Raw genomic sequence first — 22083 nt, 5'->3', positions numbered from 1 at the left:
ACAACTGCAAGAAACACAACATTGGGAAAAAAAAAAAAAAAACTGGATGTGAAGCACTGCACCCGCACCCCTTCCAGCTAAACAACCAATGATTGACATCAGTTCATGTTCTCCAGGTAAAACAATTAATTAGACTAAATTAAAAATGGTTATTGCTTTTATTATTTGAGGAGATGCAGCCACTGTCCAACATTATTGTAGAAGTGACTATGTTTTGTAATATACTAAGATTTTTTTTCTTGTGGCAAACGATTTACACATTTGTTAAGGCCATGTGAAGAAAAGTATTCAATGTATAAAGCTCAAAGATTTATTTTGATTTGGGGCTGTTTTTTTTCGTCTTGCTATTCATTTTGTTATTAAATATTTTAAAGGTTTAAAATCTGTTTTTTTTTTTTTATTAAAAATTTGCTTTATTTAAAAACAGTGAATTTATTTAATAACACAAAACATTCAAAAGTAGCAAACACATTGCATGCTGTCACTTATCTGTATATACATCATGTCTAGCTCTGGGATCAGAAAGTTCTCAAAATATAATATTATCCTACATTTTTTAAAGGAAAATAAAGGTGTAGGTTTATAAGTGGTTGTTAAATGCAGAGCTTCTCTATATAAAACGTGAAAAAACACCTGCAAGTTCTGAAAGAGATCAAACCTCAGTCAGGTAAGGAAAAGTAACACAAAAGTAACTGAAAAGTAATATAATGCATTGCTTTCCATAAAAAGTAACTAGCAATTAGTTACTTTTTTGGGGATGTAACTCAATATGGTAATGCACTACTTTCAAAAGTAATTTTGTCCCACACTGATGATCATCATACGTCATATTGTGCAGCCCTACCTGTGACAGTCATGCCAAACCCAGTTCTCTCTGGAGATTTTGGGCCTGAAGTCAGATTGTCCGTTGTTGTGGATCTGGGAGGAGAAACGGAGGAGCCGGCGAGGGGAGTTGGCAGGAGTGGCACTGGAGGTGCTGGCCAGGCAGTTCTCCTCATAAGCACACTGTAACATGAACATAGGACGGTCCTCCAAATATGTGGTCTGTTCCACCACCTGCGGGTTGAGCACCAGATCTGGAGCAGCTAGAAAAAACAAATCATTTTTAGCCTTTTTTTTAAACAAATGCTCTCCTCAGTGTTCTTTTAAAGAGTGATATATATGTAATCTGTGAATAAAAGAATAGATGGCTTGTTTAAAGGGATAGTTCACTCTAAAATGAAAATTCACACACTATTTACTCTCCCTCAAGTGGTTGCAAATACTACGTTTCTTTGTTCTGTTGAACACAAAAGAAGATACTTTGAAGATAGCTAAAAACCTGTAACTTTTAACTTTCATAGTATCCACAGTAGGAAAAACAGATTTTATGGAAGTCAATGGTTACTTTTTCAGAATACCCAATTTGTGTTCAACAGAAGGAAGTCAAACAGGTTTGGAACTACTTGAGGGCGAGTAAATGAAAACAGAATATTCAGTTAAAGGTTCCACAAAACATTCTCATTTAACCTGCCATAAACCTATATTTCCAAGTTTTTAATAATACACCTAGAAGGTGATTATAATGTAAATATTATATATAATTTTATTATTTAATTGTTTACACCACACGCTACATTAGTAATTATTTGTATTCCTTGTAACAACACAAACCGACGAGAGGGTGGGATGTTATTTTGTGTGACCACCAGAGGTCAGTGTTTCTCCAGAAATAAATTAGTCGAAGCTAAAATAACTATGTCCATACGGTACAAATAATTGCTCAAGGTTGACAAAGACAAAAAAAAACAACTAGATTGAAATATTTTTATGATAATAATCTTACTCTCTGAGCAGGAAACTCCAGCAGCGAATCGTCCTCCACCTTTAGGACAGCTGAGATATTCTCCGTGATGCAGACAGTGGGAGAGAGACATCTCTGTTCCTGCACACCTCACTCCACTCATAACCACTGCATCTGCATTCACTGCACCAGGCCAGTACCACGTCTCCTGCACAACATATTACACTTCAGAGTTCAAGGGGAAATCTCTAAGGGGAAATTATAAAAGTGCACTGAATTTAAATGCAGCATACATTATATAATATAGTGTTAGACTATTAAAGATGAACCCAGTAATGTTTACTCATATGAAAAAAATATTGACACTTTCTTCACCTGTAGACAGTGGTTCAGATTGAGTAAAACTATTATAATTGTATTGATTAACTGGAATGTAGTTCACAGAAAAATTGTATTTACCTATCAGAAACTTTGCAACTATCTTAAATAAAAGAGGAAGATATCAAAGATGTCAAGATATGAAGGATGTTTATATAGAGAGCATTGTTCTACTGACACTGGAAACTGAAAATGAATCCAGAGGCCAGAAATCAACATTTACTCACTGTCTAGTGGTTCTAAGCCTTTATGAGTTACCTTTTTTTTATTGAACACAAACAAAAAAGATATTATTAAGAATGTTTAGAATGTAAAAACAATAACCAACAATAAACACTAATGGTTTCAGTGTTTGAGCATTTTCTTTTGTGTTGAACAGAAGAAAGAAACTCAAAAAGGTTTGTGTGGGTGAGTAAATAATGAAAGAATTTTCTTTTTTGGGGGATGATCCTGCTGAAAAAAACTGCTTAAACCAGCCTAAGTTGGCTGGTTTTAGCTGTTCAACCAGCCTGGTTTTAGAGGGGTTTGGAAAATGACCAGCCTAAACCAGCTTGACCAGCCTGGTTTAAGCTGGAGATGGCTGTTTTTGGCTGGGCTCCCAGCCTAGGTAGGCAGGTCAAGCTGGTTTTAGCTGGTCATCTCCAAGCCTGACCAGCTAAGACCAGGCTGGAAATGGCTGGAAACCAGCCTGGAATGGCCAAAACCCCTCTAAAACCAGCCTGATTGACCAGCTAGTTCGAACTATCTCCTGAAACGTTAACTACCCCTTATGTTTACTATATAAACATGTGAGCTACATTTACATCACTAGGTGTCGCTAACTGCTCTGTTTTCTTTTACACCAGTCTTATTAAATACACCTTCATAAATGAACATATGCTAGATATTATTATGAGAGAACACAACACTAAGTGCAAAATAACCAGACGATGGTGCTATTTTCTCTCACCATCTTAAAATCACTGGAGCTTTGTTCTAATCGAGAAAAGTCCTGAGCTGCCTAAACATAGCTTAGCAAATCAGTGGCAAAGTCTAACGCCAAACAAGACCAACTGTTAGATAGCTCAAATTAATATCCTGAACAATGAAATGTTACTTTGACATGACATTTTATATTTAGTTGCCTATATTAAAAAGGCATACACACTATAAATCAACCCTTTTATTATTTAGAAGAAAAAAACACAGTCTATTGTTCAGCCATTTCCAGTCATAAATCACATCGATCCAACAGTAACATTTTTAAAAGCAAACCACTACTCCGTTTTCCAACCCTGTGGCAGTCAACAGTTTCATTCCTGCTTATTATCTATTTAAGATCCATTTGATGAAGAGATATAATTTTCTCTTGGATTGAAGTCTCTAACTCTTTTAAATGCTTCCCAGGTGTAACAGTTTATCTTTACCGCTGTCAAAGCAGAAGGGAGTAAAGGTTTCCCTTGGCAACAGTAAACACAGACATCTATAACCGTCAGAAAGCATGTTATTTAGAAAGGTTAAACTGAGAGAAACAGGGATGACTTAAATAGCTGGTTGGTCTACTAATGACCATTGTTTCTCAATAAGAAACATCTTTATTTCAAGCCAAGCTGTGCAAAATGGATCAAAGCCATTTGATAACACATCAGAGACCAATAAAACTGGGAACCATTTCAGACGTACAAGTACATATACGTTTCCTAACAGTATCTCATTTTGTCCCAAGCTGTAAAAAGAAAGAATTCTGCCTTGGACTTTGTACAAGTGAGCCACTGTTGGGAAAAACACGAGCAACATTTGAAAAACAGCTTCTTTATGGATATAGTTGACAAACAGAATCACAGAACATTCTTCAGAAGGTACAACCAGACCGCTCTGTTTACAAAATCCCTTTGATGAATTGACAAATGCAGTGTCATTAGACTAGACAACATGCCAGAGGAATGAAATCCTGCCGTTTCATATTAACAGCCAGAAGATACAGCTAATCGACGCCACAGGAACCAAGGTGTCACAAAATGTTCAATTAACCCATCCCCCCCCCCCCCCCCCCAGCTTTGTTTTAACATGAACATTTTGAAGGATTTTCACTTTGAAAGTCATCTGAGAATTTTCTATCATGAAATTCTAGATTCAACATATGATCGTATTCATATTACATATTAAGGGTGGCATGGTGGCTCAGTGGTTAGCACTGTCACCTCACAGCAAGAAGGTAACTGGTTCGAGTCCTGACTAGGCCTGTTTTAGTGTGGAGTTTGCATGTTCTCCCCGTGTTCACATGGTTTTCCTCCGGTTTACCCCACAGTACAAAGACATGCGGTATAGGTGAATTGGATGAACTAAATTGACAATAATGTATGTGTGTGAATAAGTTTGTATGGATGTTTCCAAGTACTGGGTTGCAGCTGGAAGGGCATCCATTGTGTAAAACATATGCTAGATAAGTTGAGAGGGGTCTGTATGCAGACCTGCTGCAGTGCAATCTAAGCTGCATCCAATGCTTTTTAATGCGCTTACCTAACCCCATCCCTAACCCTAACTGTCACAGTGACGTCACTCATTCCATTGAGTGCATTGTGTCATTCAATCAGCGATGCAATCTCAGCTTGCATCATAAAGGCTGCATCCAGATACTATTGGATAAGTTGGCCGTTGATCCCACTGTAGTGACCCCTGATTAATCAGGGACTAAGCCAAAGGAAAATTTACATGCAATTTTTGACCTACACTTACACTTATCATCTTTGTATTTCAGATCCAGGAAAACTACAAGTCCTGTAACTTCTTCAAGGCATGCACTAGGGCAGTGTGTCTTAACCACGTTCCTGGAGAACCACCAGCACTGCATGTTTTGGATGTCACCTTTGTCTGTCACACCCATTTCAGGTCTCTTAGTCTTTGCTAATGAGCTGATGATCTGAATCAGGTGTGTTTGATTAAGGAGACATGGAAAGTGTGCAGAGCTGGTGTTCCTCCAGGAACGTGGTTGAGAAACAGTGCACTAGGGCTTCCCTTGCCTTAATACACCTAAAATATTGGCACTCATAAAAATTGTGTAATATGCTTTAGTGAACTGAATTTATATATTTTATTTAATAATTGTTCTGAACGAGCGAAGCAGTGGCGCAGTAGGTAGTGCTGTCACCTCACAGCAAGAAGGTTGCTGGTTCGATCCTCGGCTCAGTTGGCGTTTCTGTGTGGAGTTTGCATGTTCTCCCTGCGTTCCCGTGGGTTTCCTCCGGGTGCTCCGGTTTCCCCCACAGTCCAAAGACATGCGGTACAGGTGAATTGGGTAGGCTGAATTGTCCGTTGTGTATGAGTGTGTGAGTGAATGTTTGTGGATGTTTCCCAGAGATGGGTTGCAGCTGGAAGGGCATCCGCTGCGTAAAAACTTGCTGGATAAGTTGGTGGTTCATTCCGCGGTGGCGACCCCGGATAAATAAAGGGACTAAGCCGACAAGATAATGAATTGCTCTGAACATGGGTGTTTTAGGGTATATTGAGTGTTTTCTGACCTACGGTATCCTCTGATTGGCTTTTTCGGCAGTTGTGTGATTCTCAATGGCATTTGCTATTAAATAAGCAGTGACAAGTTTGCATTCTGGCACCTATAAATAGATTACCATAAAAGACTGCACTTATTTTTTTTTACTCTTTAACTTTGTTAACATTAAGTGTATAATAAAATACAAACTATGCTGCAAGTTTTACATTCTTTTAGGCTACACATGATACAATTATCTTTTACAAGAAAAAAGCTAACACTTAGGGTGTCTGTTGGTGCTCTAGATCTTCCTGTTTTAAACCGCTGAATGAATATTTTTTTCTGCAGCCATTAGGAATGGGACAATAACCGGTAAGGTTTACTGCAGTTTGGAAACCAACTAAAATCTTCTGTTATACCATTCCTGAGGTATATGTAAGTTGTAAGTTTTTTTTATTTGTGTTTTTATGAATATTCTATTTAGTTTTTTAAGGGCAACATTACCTCCAGCAGAAAAGGAGCATCCATATCAAAAGCTACTGATAAGATTCAGCAAACATCTAAAAAAAAATTGCTTATACACAAACATCCAAGCATGCTATCGAGCTGAACATTGAGTGTCTTATTAATATCTACAGAAAAGAAAGATATCCCAAGATGCCTTTTCAAGTTGTAAAAAAAATCTGTGGTTTTAAAATTAATAAAGACAGCAGAAGTCAATGATTTATTTTATTTATTTAGCCTGACATGTTAACTGCTTCAAAATAAGTTTCTTAGAATAAAATATATTGTGTTAAATGGGGAATTCTTTTTACATTTTTTTTTACCTGAATATTCAAAAATAATATATTTTAGTGCAGTAGTCACAATACCGGGAATCATACCGTCAGAATCTTATACCAGCCCATGCCTAGCAGCCATAGACTGCTTGGCGCGAGCATGCATTTACAATGGTTTAACTGTCAGAGAGATGGTCAAATGTATATTTGAATCATTCATCATTTATTCTTTTCTTTTCGGCTTAGTTCCTTTAATAATCTAGGGTCGCCACAGCGGAATGAACCGCCAACTTATCCAGCACATGTTTTACTCAGCGGATGCCCTTCCAGTTGCAACCCATCACTGGGAAACACCCATAAACATTCAATCACACACATACAATATGGTCAATTTAGCTTACCCGATTCACCTATACCGCATGTCTTTGGACTTGTGGGGGATATCGGAGCACCCTGAGGAAACCTACGCAAACACAGGGAGAACATGCATACTCCACATTGAAATGCCAACTGACCCAGCCGAGGCTCGAGCCAGCAACCTTCTTGCTATAAGGCGATTGTGCTACCATCTATTGTCCATCTATGTTGATCTTGGAACATCATTTTAGTTCCAAAATGTAATCCATACCTAATCCCTACCCCTAAACACAACAATAACTGTAAATTACTACCAAAATTAGATGGCAATAATAGTTGCATAAGAATTACATAGAAGTGCATAAACCTAACCACAAGCCTAAACTTAACAGGATTTGTAAACATATCCCTTAATTCTGATTGGCTGATTGGAATGTTGTTCCAGGATCAGCTTAAATGTTAATCCAGCATCATGTCCTACTAGGTGAAATCAGGTTGGCACCACATCCAAACCCTCTATGTAATTCGCTCCCTGGTTGTCTCTCAATTGACAAGATTCCTTGTCAATGGTGGGGAAAGTATTAAGATGAAATTGATCTGAAAAATTCCATAACTGAAATGATCTGGTTTGCTTATTCAGAAATCACGGTAGGACGTCAGTGGAAAACTCTGAGCCCACACAGGGCTTTGATTTCACTAACAGCAGCCCTTCGCAATCCTGCTTTTATCCCCCAAAAAAGAGAGAATGGAATAGTAATGTAGAGTTGGAATACCATGAATTTCTTCAAAGGGCAAGCATCCAATTTATTAAGATCAAGGTTTTCTCCTTGAAACTTTACCTTTCCAGCCTGTAGAGTTGTCAGCAGTTGTAAAAATATCTCAAAGTGAAGCCCATTTCCTGTGAGTAAACATACCTGGAAAGCATTGCTAGCGAATCCCAGTCCAAGCTGTCGGCAGACCACCATGGCCTCCATTGTTGTCCACCCCTCACCGCAGACAGTCCCCCAAACAAGAGAACCATTGCGCTCCACAAGAACCTCAACACGACCTTCAAAGGGGTTACGACCTCCGCTCAACCGTAGCTGCAGTAATAAACAGCAGAGTTGTCATGTTACATTATGGCAATCAGAATTCAGCAGTCAGTTATTTAAAACAGACCACAGACAGGACCTTACCCTTTGCTGGAAGCCCATAGCAGGAACATTGCACTTAACACCTGCGTCTTCTTCATGACTGCAGCCTTCAGAGTCTTTTTCCATATTGAAGGAGCACTCAGTGACAGACTTCTCGAAGCCAGAACACTGAACTTCATTCATATGTACAGGGCCCATTCCTAAAATATATTTGTTTTCATAAAAATACACCCCTCAAAATAGTCAGAATTGTGTGTTAACTTCCTGCAGCTCAAACATTCTGTTTAATTCACTCACTCTTTATCCAAACCTGTATGAGTTCAATGCTATGAATAAATAATTTAATTACATTTTTGGAAACCTGGCTGACAACTTACTTTGGAAGTCAATGGTTACCATCCTTCTTCAACATACAGTGCATCCGGAAAATATTCATGGCGCTTCACTTTTTCCACATTTTTGTAATGTTGCAGAATGGATTAAAATGGATTCAATTCATTTATTTAATCAAAACTTACACACACAATAGCCCATATTAAAAATGTGAAAAAAGATTTTTTTAAATTGTTGCAAATTTACTACAAATAAAAAATCTAAAAAATCACATGTACATAAGTATTCACAGCCTTGAATTAGAAGACTAGTCAGGATAGAGAGAACAATAAATGCAGCAATGCACAGAGACATCCTGAATGAAAACCTGCTTCAGAGTGCTCTTGACCTCAGACATGGGCAACGATTCATCTTCCAGCACAACAATGACCCAAAGCACACCACCAAAATATCAACAGAGTGGCTTACAACAACTCTGTGAATGTCCTTGATTGGCCAAGCCAGAGCACAGACCTAAATCCTATTGAACATCTCGAGAGAGATCTGAAAATGGCTGTATTGACCTTATTCTCCGCTGACGAGCGGGCGCTGCCATTAGAATCTTTTTGGCACGAGACTTCTTGTCTCATTGACTTCTATTCATTTTTAGACATTAAAAACTGCTCGTTTTGCTGTTGATGTTGCAAACTGATATTTCCTTGTTATATTATTCTACTTGGTCTATATAGTCATGCAAACATTTGTTTGTAGAGCAAGTAGTTTGACCGTTTTTTGCCCTTTATTATTTCTTGTCATTTTTCCCATAGGCGACTGAAACGGAAGTTCTAAGACAATCGCGAAAACAGGCACACTTCCGCATTTTAGAATAAGGTCAATACCGTCATTCCTCATCCAACCTGATAGAGCTTGAAAGGTAATGCAATGAGGAATGGGCAAAAATTCCTGAAGACAGGTGTGCCAAGCTTGTGGCATCATATTCAAAAAGAATTAAAAAAGTATTGAGCAAAGGCTGTGAATACTTATGCACATGTGATCTTTCAGGTTTTTTTTATTTGTAATAAATTTGCAACAATTTCAAAACATCTTTTTTTCATATTGTCATTATGGTGTATTGTGCGTAGAATTTTGTGGAAATAAATTAATTTATTAATTTTGGTATAAAGCTGTAACATAAAAAAATGTGGAAAAAGTGAAGCGCTATGAATACTTTCCGGATGCACTGCAATTTGTTTTGTATTTAGCAAAAGACTTTGGCTAATGCATTTTTGAATGATCAAACAAAATTTTAGATGTTATACAATGTGGTCAGTCCACTGGATGTTCCATCGTGGTCATTTTTGTTATCACATGATCTGTTAAAAAAAGTAATGTGATCTTTTTGATGCACATGCTGAATTTATTCAATATATATATTTCCATAATAGTTTATGCGCATTTCTTATCAGATAAAAAGTGTATCCTTCTCAGTTGTGCGCATAAGTTTTTATGCTCATTTTCAAAATGATCTGCATTTCCATTAAGAATGTGTATTGTGATATTCCAAAATGTGCATAAAAATAGGTGAAGTTGGATACAATTTTTATTTAAAAATCTCCTAAATATGATGATCCCCACGAGGACCACTTTAATATCATGGAAAGTCTCATCTATAGATTTCTCATATCCATTTGACTAAGGAAATTGCAAAATTTCAAATACAAATACAGAGGAAAGAAACTCAAATAGGTTTTTAAAGTGGACAGTGAGTAAATGACAGCATTTTCACTTTTTCCCCTTTAACGGCTTTTAAATTGTCTATATTATACTAAAAAAGAACATAAATGATTAAATTATCCCCTAAAACATATTAAATTTCATGTCAGAACCAAAGAGAAATGTTTTTAGAATAATTCAAATTAATTTTTTCTTCCCACCCTAGGCACCCCCTGAACACCGTTTAAAAGCCATTCATAAGATCCATTTTTCACTACAAAGATATGCTAGACAGTGTCCATTGTGAAGACATTAATGTAAATGACTTTCATTATACCAAGCAATGTGCCAAATTTAGTCTCCATTTCCCTAGAGCACCTAGTGCTATGAATACCTAAAAAGGCCCCCAGTAAAGGAACAGTAGAAAGTGAGGCTGTAGAGGTTGAACTGTCCAGAATTTTCAAGATCAACTATACACACCTTGTCCAAGCTGACCTCCAGAAAGAGCCTCCTTGGCACTTCCGAATCCAAGCTCACGACACACGACAGTAGCTGCTAGCAGATTCCAGTTGTCATCACAGATTGTGCCCCATTCTCCATTCTTCAAGACCTCCACGCGCCCCTCTCCAACAACAGCACCACCTCTGAGACGCACCAGGGGTTGCTGTGAAAAAAGACAAAGATTGAAAGAAAGAGAATGATTCTACTGAGCAGAACAGCTGAAATTCTTTGGAAGTAACTCCACATGGGAAAATCATATTTGAGATGTTTTCCAGCAATTCAGAGCATAACAGCAGATGTGCTTGACAAAACCTCAAGACATAGTTAAAGTTATCATGCTCATTTCAAAATCTGGTTCATTTATTTCACTGCCTATATTGTGTCGGAATTTCATGCATTTAAACTGTAAGTACTCTGCGTACATAGAACCACTGGGACCATTAAGAAAGTGTGTGGCAACTGGCTTACTAATATTGACTTCAAGAGTTCACACTTAGCTGATGATTGATAATAAGCTAGTTTGGTGTGCTGTCCCGGGAGAGAGCCCTGAGCTTATAAGATCCTCGAGCCCTGGGCTCCCTCCCGTTGCAAGGCGAGAGGGGAGTTTGAGCTCAGGTAGATCTCGATGACTCCCCCTCTTGCTTGTTGTAGTGTCAGATATGGATGCTGAAAGGTGTACTCAGAGTTTAGCTATTGTATTTGGATTAATTATTTAGAGTGTTTGTTTTTGAACTGTGGGAGGAAACCGGAGGACCTGGGGAAAACCCACGCGACCACGGGGAGAACGAGCAAACTCCGCACAGAAATGCTGTCTGGTTTGGAAAGGAATTAAACCAGTGGCATTCTTGCTGTGAGGCAACAGCGCTAATCGCTGGCCACCGTGACGCCCGTTAGAAAGGAGGGAAAGTAGGGTTGGGTGGGGAGGTTTCTTCAGGACGAAGATATTGAGATGAGAAAAGTCTGGTTGTTTATAGTGAGTTAAGGATCGTCTGATAGGATAATCGGTCATTAGCTAAAGTTGGAACAGCTGTGAACAATCATAAGCACGTGATCCTCTCGAAATTTGTTTATAAATAAACTTCACATAAATTGTCTTGTCATTTAGGATTTAAAGTGATAGTTCACCCTAACATAAAAAAATTCTGTCATCCCTTATTCACCCTTCACTTGTCATATTTTGAAGAAAGCTGGAAACGTGTACTCATTGACGTCCACAGTATTGTTTTTCATACTATGGAAGTCAATGGTTACAGGTTTTCAGATTACTCAAAATAACCTTTTTTTGTTAGACAGATGTAAGGAACTCATTAAGGTTTATGACCACTAGAGAGGAGTACATGGTGCGTAAATTTTCATTTTTGGGGTGAACTACATGTTTGGAATAAGTACATACATATTTTGCTTTCTAAATGACAAAACTTAAGCATTAATGTAAGCAGTTTAATTGCCTATATCAGGGAGGCCAAACTCTAGGTTTACTTTAGTTCCAACCATGCTTTAACACACTAGGTTTCAAACAAGCCTGAAGGACTCAATTCGTTTGATGGCATGTGTTTAACAAGGGTTAAAGTGCAGAGTTGTGGCCCTCCAGGATATGAGTTTGACACCCCTGACCTATACGCTCTATTGCAGAGGTCATCAAGCTCAATCCTGGAGGGTTGGTGTCCTGCAGATTTTTACATAGCTCCAATCCTAATCAAACACACTTCAACAAGCCAATCAAGTGCTTACTACTTGTACTTGAACCTTCCAGGCAGGTGTGTTAAGGAAAGTTATACACTGCAGGAATTTGGTGACCTCTGCTCTACTGAATCAGCATGATTATTGTATGCTTTCATTGCTTAGTTGGTTTGTTTGTGCGATTGTAGGACATTTTATGCACGTGGAAAGCCCAAGCAAAAAATGTGGTGTTGCTTCCTGATCTCAGTTACTAAAAAAATGTTGCATTTAATGCAAAGATTAGACAGACAGACAGATAGATAGACTCACCGGTCACTTTATTAGGTACACCTTACTAGTACAGGGTTGGACCCCCTTTTGTCCTCAGAACTGCCTAAATCCTTTGTGGCATTCAAGGTACTAGAAATATTTCTCAGAGATTTTGGTCTATATTGACATGATAGCATCACATCGCATGATGCAAATCTCCCGTTCCACCACATCCCAAAAGTGCTCTATTGGATTGAGCTCTGGTGACTGGGGAGGCCATTTGAGTACAATGAACTCACTGTCATGTTCAAAAAACCAGTCTGAGATGATTTGCGCTTTATGACATGGCGCGTTATCCTGCTGAAAGTAGCCATCAGAAGATGGGTACACTGTGGTCATAAAGGGATGGAGATGGTTCGCAACAATACTCAGGTTGGCTGTGGCATTGACATGATGCTCAATTGGTACTAATGGGCCCAAAGAGTGCCAAGAAAATATCCCCCACACCATTATATCACCACCAGCAGCCTGAACCATTGATAAAAGGCAGGATGGAACATCCTCAACAAGGCATTTGTTCCCACAGGACTGCCACTTGCTGGATATTTAGTTTTTTTCAGAACATTCTCTGTAAACCCTAGAGATGGTTATGCATAAAAATCCCAGTAGATCAGCAGGTTCTGAAATACTCAGATCAGCCTGTATGGCATCAACAACCATGCCACGTTCAGAGCCCCTTAAATCACTTTTCTTCTTCATTTTGATGCTCGGTTTGAATTGCAGTAGATCGTCTTGACCATGTCTACATGCCTAATGAACTGAGATGCTGCCATGTGATATTTGGTTAACAAGCAGTTGTAACTAATAAAGTGGCTGGTGAGTATAGACAGACAGACAGACAGACAGACAGACAGATGGTAATGTAATGAACATTTACCATAAAAGATTCAATGTTCTTGGAGGAACACAATATTAATAATTTAAAGTGCAGATCATACAGTACATCATGCTAATGAACCCACTGACCTCACTGAATGGTATGTAACGGGCAAGCTTCCACATGGACTACTTGAATATGTAATTTGGAAAAAGTGATGTAATTTTTGGGTAAAATGTCTGTCATCAAAGTGCTTTGGAGATTTAAAAATATCCTCCTCTCCGCTCTCTACCATTAGTATTCATATAATCACAGTTTGCGGCAACTCAACTTATTGGACTCTGAAACTGCCACTTTCGCTACGAACACTTTTTAAGTACAAGATGATTCGCTTTAAAGTAGCCGCTTAGTTCAGATCAAGATTTACTACCACTATAGCGATAAAGTGTGTTGAGACCTTAATAGTCTTTTCAAAGGTGAGAAGTTCAATGCAAAGCAATGCCTCATGTGGACATGTGGCTTCTCGTATTTTTGGAAGAAATGCATCATCTGGTCTCACCTCCTGTCTGAAGGCTTTCTTGTATCCCGTCATGGGAGTCGGGGCAAATGCTCTGCCAGGGATGCAGCTGACTACCACCGGTGTGCCCTCCTCACATGTGCTGTTGCTGAGCGTGTGGCCCAGCGTACAGCTAGACAAATGAGCTTCCTTTCCAGTACAGTTTATGGTATAATCCCAGTATGATGGCTTTCTCCTGCGGGCAAACATCCTGGAAAATAAAGCAAAAGAGATTTAGAGAACAATCCAATTTGTTAAACTCCACGTGAAGTTACAATTTACAATGTTTATTTTGCTAGCGCACGTCGTTATTCTTTAGGTGAACTATTAATATATGCAAATTAATCCACTGAATTTTTTTTTGGTAAAATTCCAATCAAAGTCTGACCATATACTTCCAATTTGACGGTTTCAGCCATAATATTTTTAACCACAACCCTCTTACTCTTAATGTTTTCTTAAAGGGAATGATGTGTCTAAAATGGAAAAAAAGAGACGCCCCCTACTTAATGTTCAGTTTCATTTTTAATTGCATAAACATACTTAACTACAAGTATCAGCATCTTCCCTTTTACGCTGACTTCATTCATTCATTTTCTTGTCGGCTTAGTCCTTTATTTATTTATTTATTTATTATAATTGGTTTATTGTTAGTTCTCACAGTGCATTAATTCATGTTAACAAGCACTACGTTTACTATGATTTTTTATACTTTAACATAAACTAAGAGACCATTATTTTAAAGTGTTACCAAATAAACTCTTAACTAATAAAACCGTATTGTTCAAATGAGGTAAAGCTACAACACTAAAATGTTACTAATATACAAAACACATGTATAGATCTGATCCAGGATTCAAGCCATAGCATCTGACTAGTAAATGATTCATGACCAGATTAAAGGTCTGATACATATGGAACTGCAAAAAAAAGATGAAGCGCTGCTGAAATGACGTCAAATATTCTTGCAGGAAAAATCATCTCACAAACAGAATACTTAACAAGCTCCCCTGTCAGAAGAATATCATTCATCATTCACGAAAACAGACACAATCCATATTTGTTTTTTATTTTGACTCAGAGGGAGAGAATGTCTCATACTGGACTTGCTCCAAAGTCTGAGATAGAACCCTACTGCACCTACTATTGGGAAAACAAATGTGGATATAAACAAACGGACACAAACACACAGAGACACCAGCAGATTTAAAAGATTCGCCACAAAGCACACACTGAATTCAGAAGCTTGAACATATAACTTGCTGTTTAATTTATATAGTTTGTGGAAACAGCTGTAGTGAGAGTTTCACATTGATGCTTTATCATCTGAGAACATTGTCTGCTTGTTCCAGCCAAGGAAAGACCCATATTATTTACAGGAGCCATTCATGCACGGCCCTCTGAAAGGAAAGTCCAAGTTTCCTTATGAAAGCACAGTTTAAAGCCACAGGGCAGACAGAGGTAGTTGAAAAGAAGCTCATTTTGGCTTAACGCTGAAAAAAAAAAAAACGACAGCCTTTGGTTACGTGTCCCCCCCTTCCCCCAACATCAAGTACAGATTTAAAAAAAAAAAAACAGACAGCGCCTGCACATTTCATAAGGCACAGCATGTGAGGGGAAGCACGTAGCTTAGCCGAACCGCCTGAGATCATACAACCAGCTATAAAGCTTTAATTTCCATTGTGCCTGGTTGATTGCTCATATAATAGATTAATTACTAACTAGGCATTTAGTGCTGATTTCCACATAGTTATAGAAGTGCTCACGAAGATTTATGCAACTCATGAGAGTCATACATTACAAACACAGCATGGAATGTAATAGCTTTGCAGAAAGTAAAACTCTGAGGCTTTGTTCACGTGTAGCTATCCTCTGCAGACTTCTGTATTTATTTTTGACTTTCTAACAGCATACTGCAGAGATTCGTCTGGACGAAAGTCTAATTAGAAACTTTCTTCATGTTTTGATCCAAAATCAGCTTCATCTGTCAAGACTTACTTGAGAGGCAAACAGTGGTTTCACTGACCAACGCTGATGTAAAAGCAGCATGGGTATTTTCATTATTTCCAAGGACATATTTTCTTTCAGGTCTCCTCCCTGCAGCTAATGGATCAAGGTTTTTGTCTTGTAACACAAAAAAATTACTGCCATTGTTAATGAACGTGTCAGGCTGTTTACTCATGTATATAGATTTTAATAAATATAGCAAGTTAGGTATTTTGTGATTTTTAACAATTAATAAAAATGTTTTGTGTAAGCATCAATTGGAACCACTGATAAAAAGGACCCTGGAATATAAACATGCTGCATTATGTCTATAAACCCCCAGGGATTCTTTGGTCCGTAACTAATTACACCAATGCTGCGTCCTTAATTGCATACAGCCCTACTATAAATTATTCAAAAAAATGTTTGTGACAAAAGAACCATGCCTGAATTGGGTGTAGTGATAAAGGAGCTACTTTTTCTGACATTATTTTGAAGTGTGCATTGGACGGACACTTTAACTCTTTTATGAGGCCACGTCAAAGGACTTGTGGAAAGCAGAGAAACACAGAAACTGATGCTGGTAGACCACATAATAATGACAATATGGTGAATGTAGTATGTCAAGATTGCATTAAAAATTTAACATGGGCTGCGTCCGAAATCGCATACTTTCATGCTATGTAGTATGGTAGAAACAGTATGCAAGCTGAGTAGTATGTCTAAATTCATCGAATTTAAAAAACAGTAGACGAGAAGTACCCGGATGACCTACTGCCAATAAGATTTGCACATGCGATGCACGCTACACTATCCCATGATGAACCGCGAGACAATTTATGAATGGGAGGGATGTGACGCCATTGATGAGGTTGATCATGTGATCAAGACAAAATGGTGGATGCAGTGTTGGGGTGACGCATTACAAGTAACACACGGTGCATAGTAATATTACTTTTCTTAGTAACAAGTAAAGCATTACTTTAAAAAGTCATAATTTTTAAGTTACTATTTTAAAAATGTAACTCAAGTTACTTTTTAGATTTATTATATTCTTATAAAAACTGTTTGCTGGCTTAAAATAAGTGTAATCATGTTGAATCACACTCGAGAAAATGAGCTCCCCGCAGAAACAGATGGAAGTATTTTCATTATTTTGAACACATGGAAGAAAAGGGGATAGTCTCAATGGACGGTGACTGTACTAAACTAATATGACAAAAATACAGCAAAGTAGCAAACACGTTGCTTTCAACTTTTATTAATCTGTATATGGGCCATTCTTCAATTACGGGCACTTTTAGCCTTGTAAAGTTGAGTAAAAAAACTTGTTCAAAATTAACGTAACATAGCCTCATAAGTTTAAACAATTTGTCTAGTTTTAAGATCTGTAAGAGGAAAACTTAGATAAGAAGAGAAACATTTTTTTTCCATTGTGAACTGAACAACTCCACAACATCTCAATATAAAGCTTATTTCAAAATGAAATAAGTTTTGGCAGTCAAACATTGTCTAATGTTATTTTTGTATCTTGTTTAACCAATCTTTCCACAAACTATATAATAATTGCACATTTGCCAATGAAATAAATTAGTTGTATTCTGAACCTGTCACACTCTAAAATTTTATATTAATTTGGTTAGGAGCTTATTAGAAAATAAATAAACTGAATTTGTATATTCAATAGAGCATGAACTTATACATTGTAAACTCACTTTTAATTTTTGATGAGAACTTTTTAAATATAAAAAAAAAGTGTGTGGTGATGGAAAGAACAGTGGTGGAAATGACATTTCAACAGTTTATTGTGAAAAATTAAAAATAGCTTCACAGATTAGCTTTGAATTGATACAAGCCTTACATGTGTACAAAACACTCTTATTTACCTTCATTTTGTTTAGTTTTAAAAACATTTTTGAAGGTACAACATGTTTGGAAATGACGTAGAATAAATGTATTTCCTTATCAAGCAATCTTTACTTAGATTTTTCTTCAAGTGTTGTCGATAAAAAAATTAATTCCCTTCATCTTGAACATTTTCTCAGATGGCACTATTCATTTTCATAGAAACCACCTAAATAATCTTTTACACAAACTTTTTAAAGCGACCTTACAGTGTTGTGGTGGAAATGACTCTGATACTGTGCGACAGCTATATTTTATATTAAAAATAATATTAATAATGGTCTCACATTAATAACTATAAAATATTTAAATTGTTTCACTAGTGCTTAATTAAGATACATTAATAGATACCAGATAAATAATATTTTAAAATGTTATTTTCATTGTTGAAGTTTAAAACTCAAACTTCAAACAAAAAATTAAACACTCATTTTTCTCTAGGGCAAACAGTGAGTTATAGCGTTAGTTATCTCCTGGTGCCTTCCTGATGTTTTTTCATATGGTGTAAGTGTAACAGCTGCAAACAACTCTGAAATTGTAATTTGCTGTTGTTTGCTACTAGACTGAGTTTCACTGACAATGCTTTCAGTTGACTTTTTAGCAAGACGCTCCTCATTTAGCCATCTGTGGTACCTTTTTAGGTGCTGGTTGTTGTAGTTCCTCTTGCTGTGACAACAATTCTGAAAAATAACCTGTTTTTGTTCAGTGTCTGTGACTTTGAAGCATGCTGTTAGTCTTTGATTTGAATTCTTCTATTAATGCTTCTGAAGTGGCAGATGCCATCATGCCACACATTTGCTCTCAGTGGAGGAATTTATATTATACATATATATTTCATATCACAGACTCTTGCGATTTAAATCACGACTGCGATTCAATTTTGATTATTCGCACAGCCCTATATCATATCGTACCATATCATATCATATATCATATCATATCATATCATATCATATCATATCATATCATATCATATATTATATTATATTATATTATATTATATTATATTATTCATTTTTGTTGGCTTAGTCCCTTAATTTATCAGGGGTCCCCACAGCAAAATGAACCACCAACTTATCTAGCATATGTTATTACACAGCGGATGCCCCTCCAGGCAGCACTGGGAAACACCCACATACCCTTGCATTCACACACATACACTACGGCCAATCTAGCTTATTCAATTCATCTATACTGCATGTCTTTGGACTGTGAGGGAAACCGGAGCACCCAGAGGAAACCCACTCGAACACGGGGAGAACATGCAAATTCTTCACAGAAATGCCAACTGACCCAACAGGGGTTCAAACCAGCAACCTTCTTACTGTGAGGCGATCGTGCTATCCACTGCACCACCCTACGCCCTATATCATATCATATCATATCATATCATATCAAATCATATCATATCATATCATATCATATCATATCATATCATACCATATCATATCATATATCATATCATATCATATCATAACATATTTTTTTAATTAATGCCATGTTAGCAACAATTACTATTTTCAGGGCAAACACAATTCATTAAAAATATATATAAATACAATAAAACACTCATGGTTAAAGGAAGCATGTGTGTTTGTATTCCTAAAAAGCTTGCTTTTAATTGTTTAAAGCTACAAAACAGGGTGTGGTGTCTTGTTTATGTGTTTGGGATTGGGTCCTGCTAGTGTTTATGCAGAACTTTTATGCAGCTGATCTTGCTTGTGATCCCTGCAGAAATGACATCACCAGTGCAAAAGGACAGCAGCCTTATTTGAAACATTTTGGAAGGAAGCGGATATGTGTGGAGATGAAAAACATACTTTGTTGCACGGTTCTGGAATATGCCATGGACCACAGACAAATTCTGCAGACAGCATAACATTTGTCAGTGTAAACTCCAAATGAAACTAACACCAAACTGCTGAGTGGGAGCAGTTGAATGGAGTAAGATATATATTATCATAAGGGGAGTACTTCCATGTAAAATATTACAATCCTACATTTTTCTAAGGTCACCAAAACAGCTTCTCTGAAGAAAAACATCTGCACAAAAGACATCTCAACTGAAAGCTGCACTCACTTGTACACCCGGGTATTGTATCTTTTCTGTCCCGGAAAGCCAAACATGCCACAGATGACCCTGCTGTTCATCTGAGTCCACTCATCATCACAGATCTGCTTCCACTTTCCTCCATCCTTCACCTCCACGTAGCCTTCTGTCACTGGGATGCGCTTCCGATATGATGCCAGGATAGGGCGGATACGAACATCCTCCACCTGAATGTTCAGACTCTGTGATGCAAAAACAAGACAATTATTGTTGTTGCAAGCTGATTTATAATGGACAAACATTCTTGTGTTAGCAGAAAGAATACAACAGGAGGATAAACTGCATGCCTGAACATAAAATATTAAACACTATACTTTTTTTTTGGAAAAGGCTCATTTTTAAGCCCCCTAGAATTAAGCCAGTTGACTTTAATCATTTTTTTAATTAATTCAGCCAATCTCTGAGTCTGGCAGGAGCACTTTTAGCTTAGCTTAGCATAAATTATTGTATCGGATTAGACCAGTATCATCTCGCTCCAAAATTCTTTTAGAAAATGTTTTATTTAAAATTTTAATTTATTTTTAATCTATTTAAAGCTTTACTCTACTGTAGGTATGTTGTGTACTAAGACTGACAGAAAGCAAAATTAGCTATTTTCTATGTCAATATATGTCTACTAATATAATTTTGCCAGCTGCAGCCTTGATACAGCAAAATACTTCCTTAATTTTAGGCCAGAAGGAGAGTATAGTTTGTATCTGTGTAAAAAATTGCAACTTTTCATTTTCTGTTAGTCTTAGTACACAACATAACTACAAAATATTCAAGTCTTAACAAGGGAACTTATCAAACAGCACATTTTTTTGGAATTAAATGCTAATGGTCTAAATCAAATTAAATAGTTTATGCTAAGCTAAAAGTGGTATGCTAAGGTAAATAGATACAAACATGGTAAGTTTTAGGAGTAGTAAATTAGCCTATTTTCAACATAAGCGGAGTGTTCCTTCAACAAGGAATAGTTTACTCTATTTTACCACAGAAAAGTGGAAAGTTTCAAATTGATCTATGTCAGCATTAGTGTTCATGTTGTAAAACTCTTAACTGGACATCTTACCCACAGCCGCTAAAAGACTAAACCCATTTTACAGTCCTTCACTTCATTATAAACATCCTATCAGCAGGAATTGTTGACCTGTTCTACCGCTGAAAAAACTTCCAGCCGTGTTTGCCCTCAAGTCATCTTCAACTCGCATCTGTGGCGAGACTATAAAAATGCATTTAATGGCTTCTGACGTATATAAAAGATGGACGAAAACGCAAAGAAGAGGTTACTGCTTTCAAGTTCACATCAAATAATCCCAGACACCTCCATAATCAAGCAAAGGTGTGTAGTTGAAATTCTTTCCTTAACGCTATTACAGCATACATGTGGAGAACATCTTACGTAACAGTGAATGCAGTTCATCCTGTTTATTAATTTGTTGCGACCATGATGTTTCGAACTGTAAACAGATTTATGAATGAAGTAGTGAATGAAGCTAAATGAAGGAATGAAGCTAAATCATGCTGGTAGACTCCAAGACTGCATGAAGAGCTTTAGCAGGCGATCTGCATTCCTGTGCTATGAGACCATATGTGTTGAGTTCTGAAAGAGTTCTGTATGAGTTGCTGTGCTCAGCAAATACAGTGGCCTAGCATTCCATTGTCCTCTGTACCTTATGCTGTAGAATAGGGCTGGTACTGGAGAGGAGGGCTGAGAGCTATTGTCTGACCTTTACCTTGACTTCATTCTGTATATCTGAGATATGTTAATATGCTAAACGGAGTACTATTTAAAGGTTTAGGATCAGTAATATTTGTTAAAAAAAGAAGAAGTTCATATTTTTTCAACATTTATGCATTAAAGTTGATGCCCCTGCTGGACTTACTCTGCCAACCCTGATCTGAGCTGGGATCGAACCAGTGACTCTCCGCATGGGAGTTGGTTGCTCTAACAAGGAGGCTAAAGATCATGGCCTCTAGCGTCTGTCGTTAGAGCACCTTTTGAGGTTCAGAGGAGTGAGGTTTACCTGCACAGGACTGTACTACCTGGCCTCTGTTACACTCACCACACTAAACCTCACTCTCATCTGGTCACAGAACTAATGTAACCCCGCCAGTCTTACACTACCCTACCCATTTCGAATAGGGATGCACCGATCCCGATACGATACTTATATACTGCATATTTTTACTGGATCGGGTATCGGCCAGCTGGTACCGATCCAAATCCGATCTTGCGCATGCTCTATATTCTGTGTAATTTATAAGCCACTATTATAAGGCACTAGAAAGTTGTTATGTAGGCTACTATATTCC

General features: G+C 37.4%; 1 protein-coding gene across 5 annotated transcripts in view; it reads right to left on the bottom strand.

Moving 5' to 3' along the window:
- Positions 1–22083, bottom strand: part of loxl2b (lysyl oxidase-like 2b) — a 53180-nt gene that overhangs the window by 5858 nt on the left and 25239 nt on the right. For 4 of the 5 annotated variants that reach the window (XM_087252877.1, XM_087252876.1, XM_087252875.1 and 1 more), the window contains 7 exon segments: positions 19756–19967; positions 13788–13995; positions 10402–10585; positions 7939–8096; positions 7678–7845; positions 1826–1991; positions 845–1085 (listed from right to left, as the gene is read on the bottom strand). In XM_087252877.1, coding sequence (XP_087109003.1) covers positions 845–1085; positions 1826–1991; positions 7678–7845; positions 7939–8096; positions 10402–10585; positions 13788–13995; positions 19756–19967 — 1337 coding nt within the window. 5 annotated transcript variants of the gene reach the window in all.

Source organism: Danio rerio, chromosome 5 (assembly GCF_052040795.2).
Source record: "Danio rerio strain M-AB ecotype USA chromosome 5, GRCz13ab, whole genome shotgun sequence".
Taxonomy (NCBI): domain Eukaryota; kingdom Metazoa; phylum Chordata; class Actinopteri; order Cypriniformes; family Danionidae; genus Danio; species Danio rerio.
The sequence above is the reverse complement of the archived record's forward strand: the minus strand, read 5'-3'. Positions and strand labels throughout refer to the sequence as shown.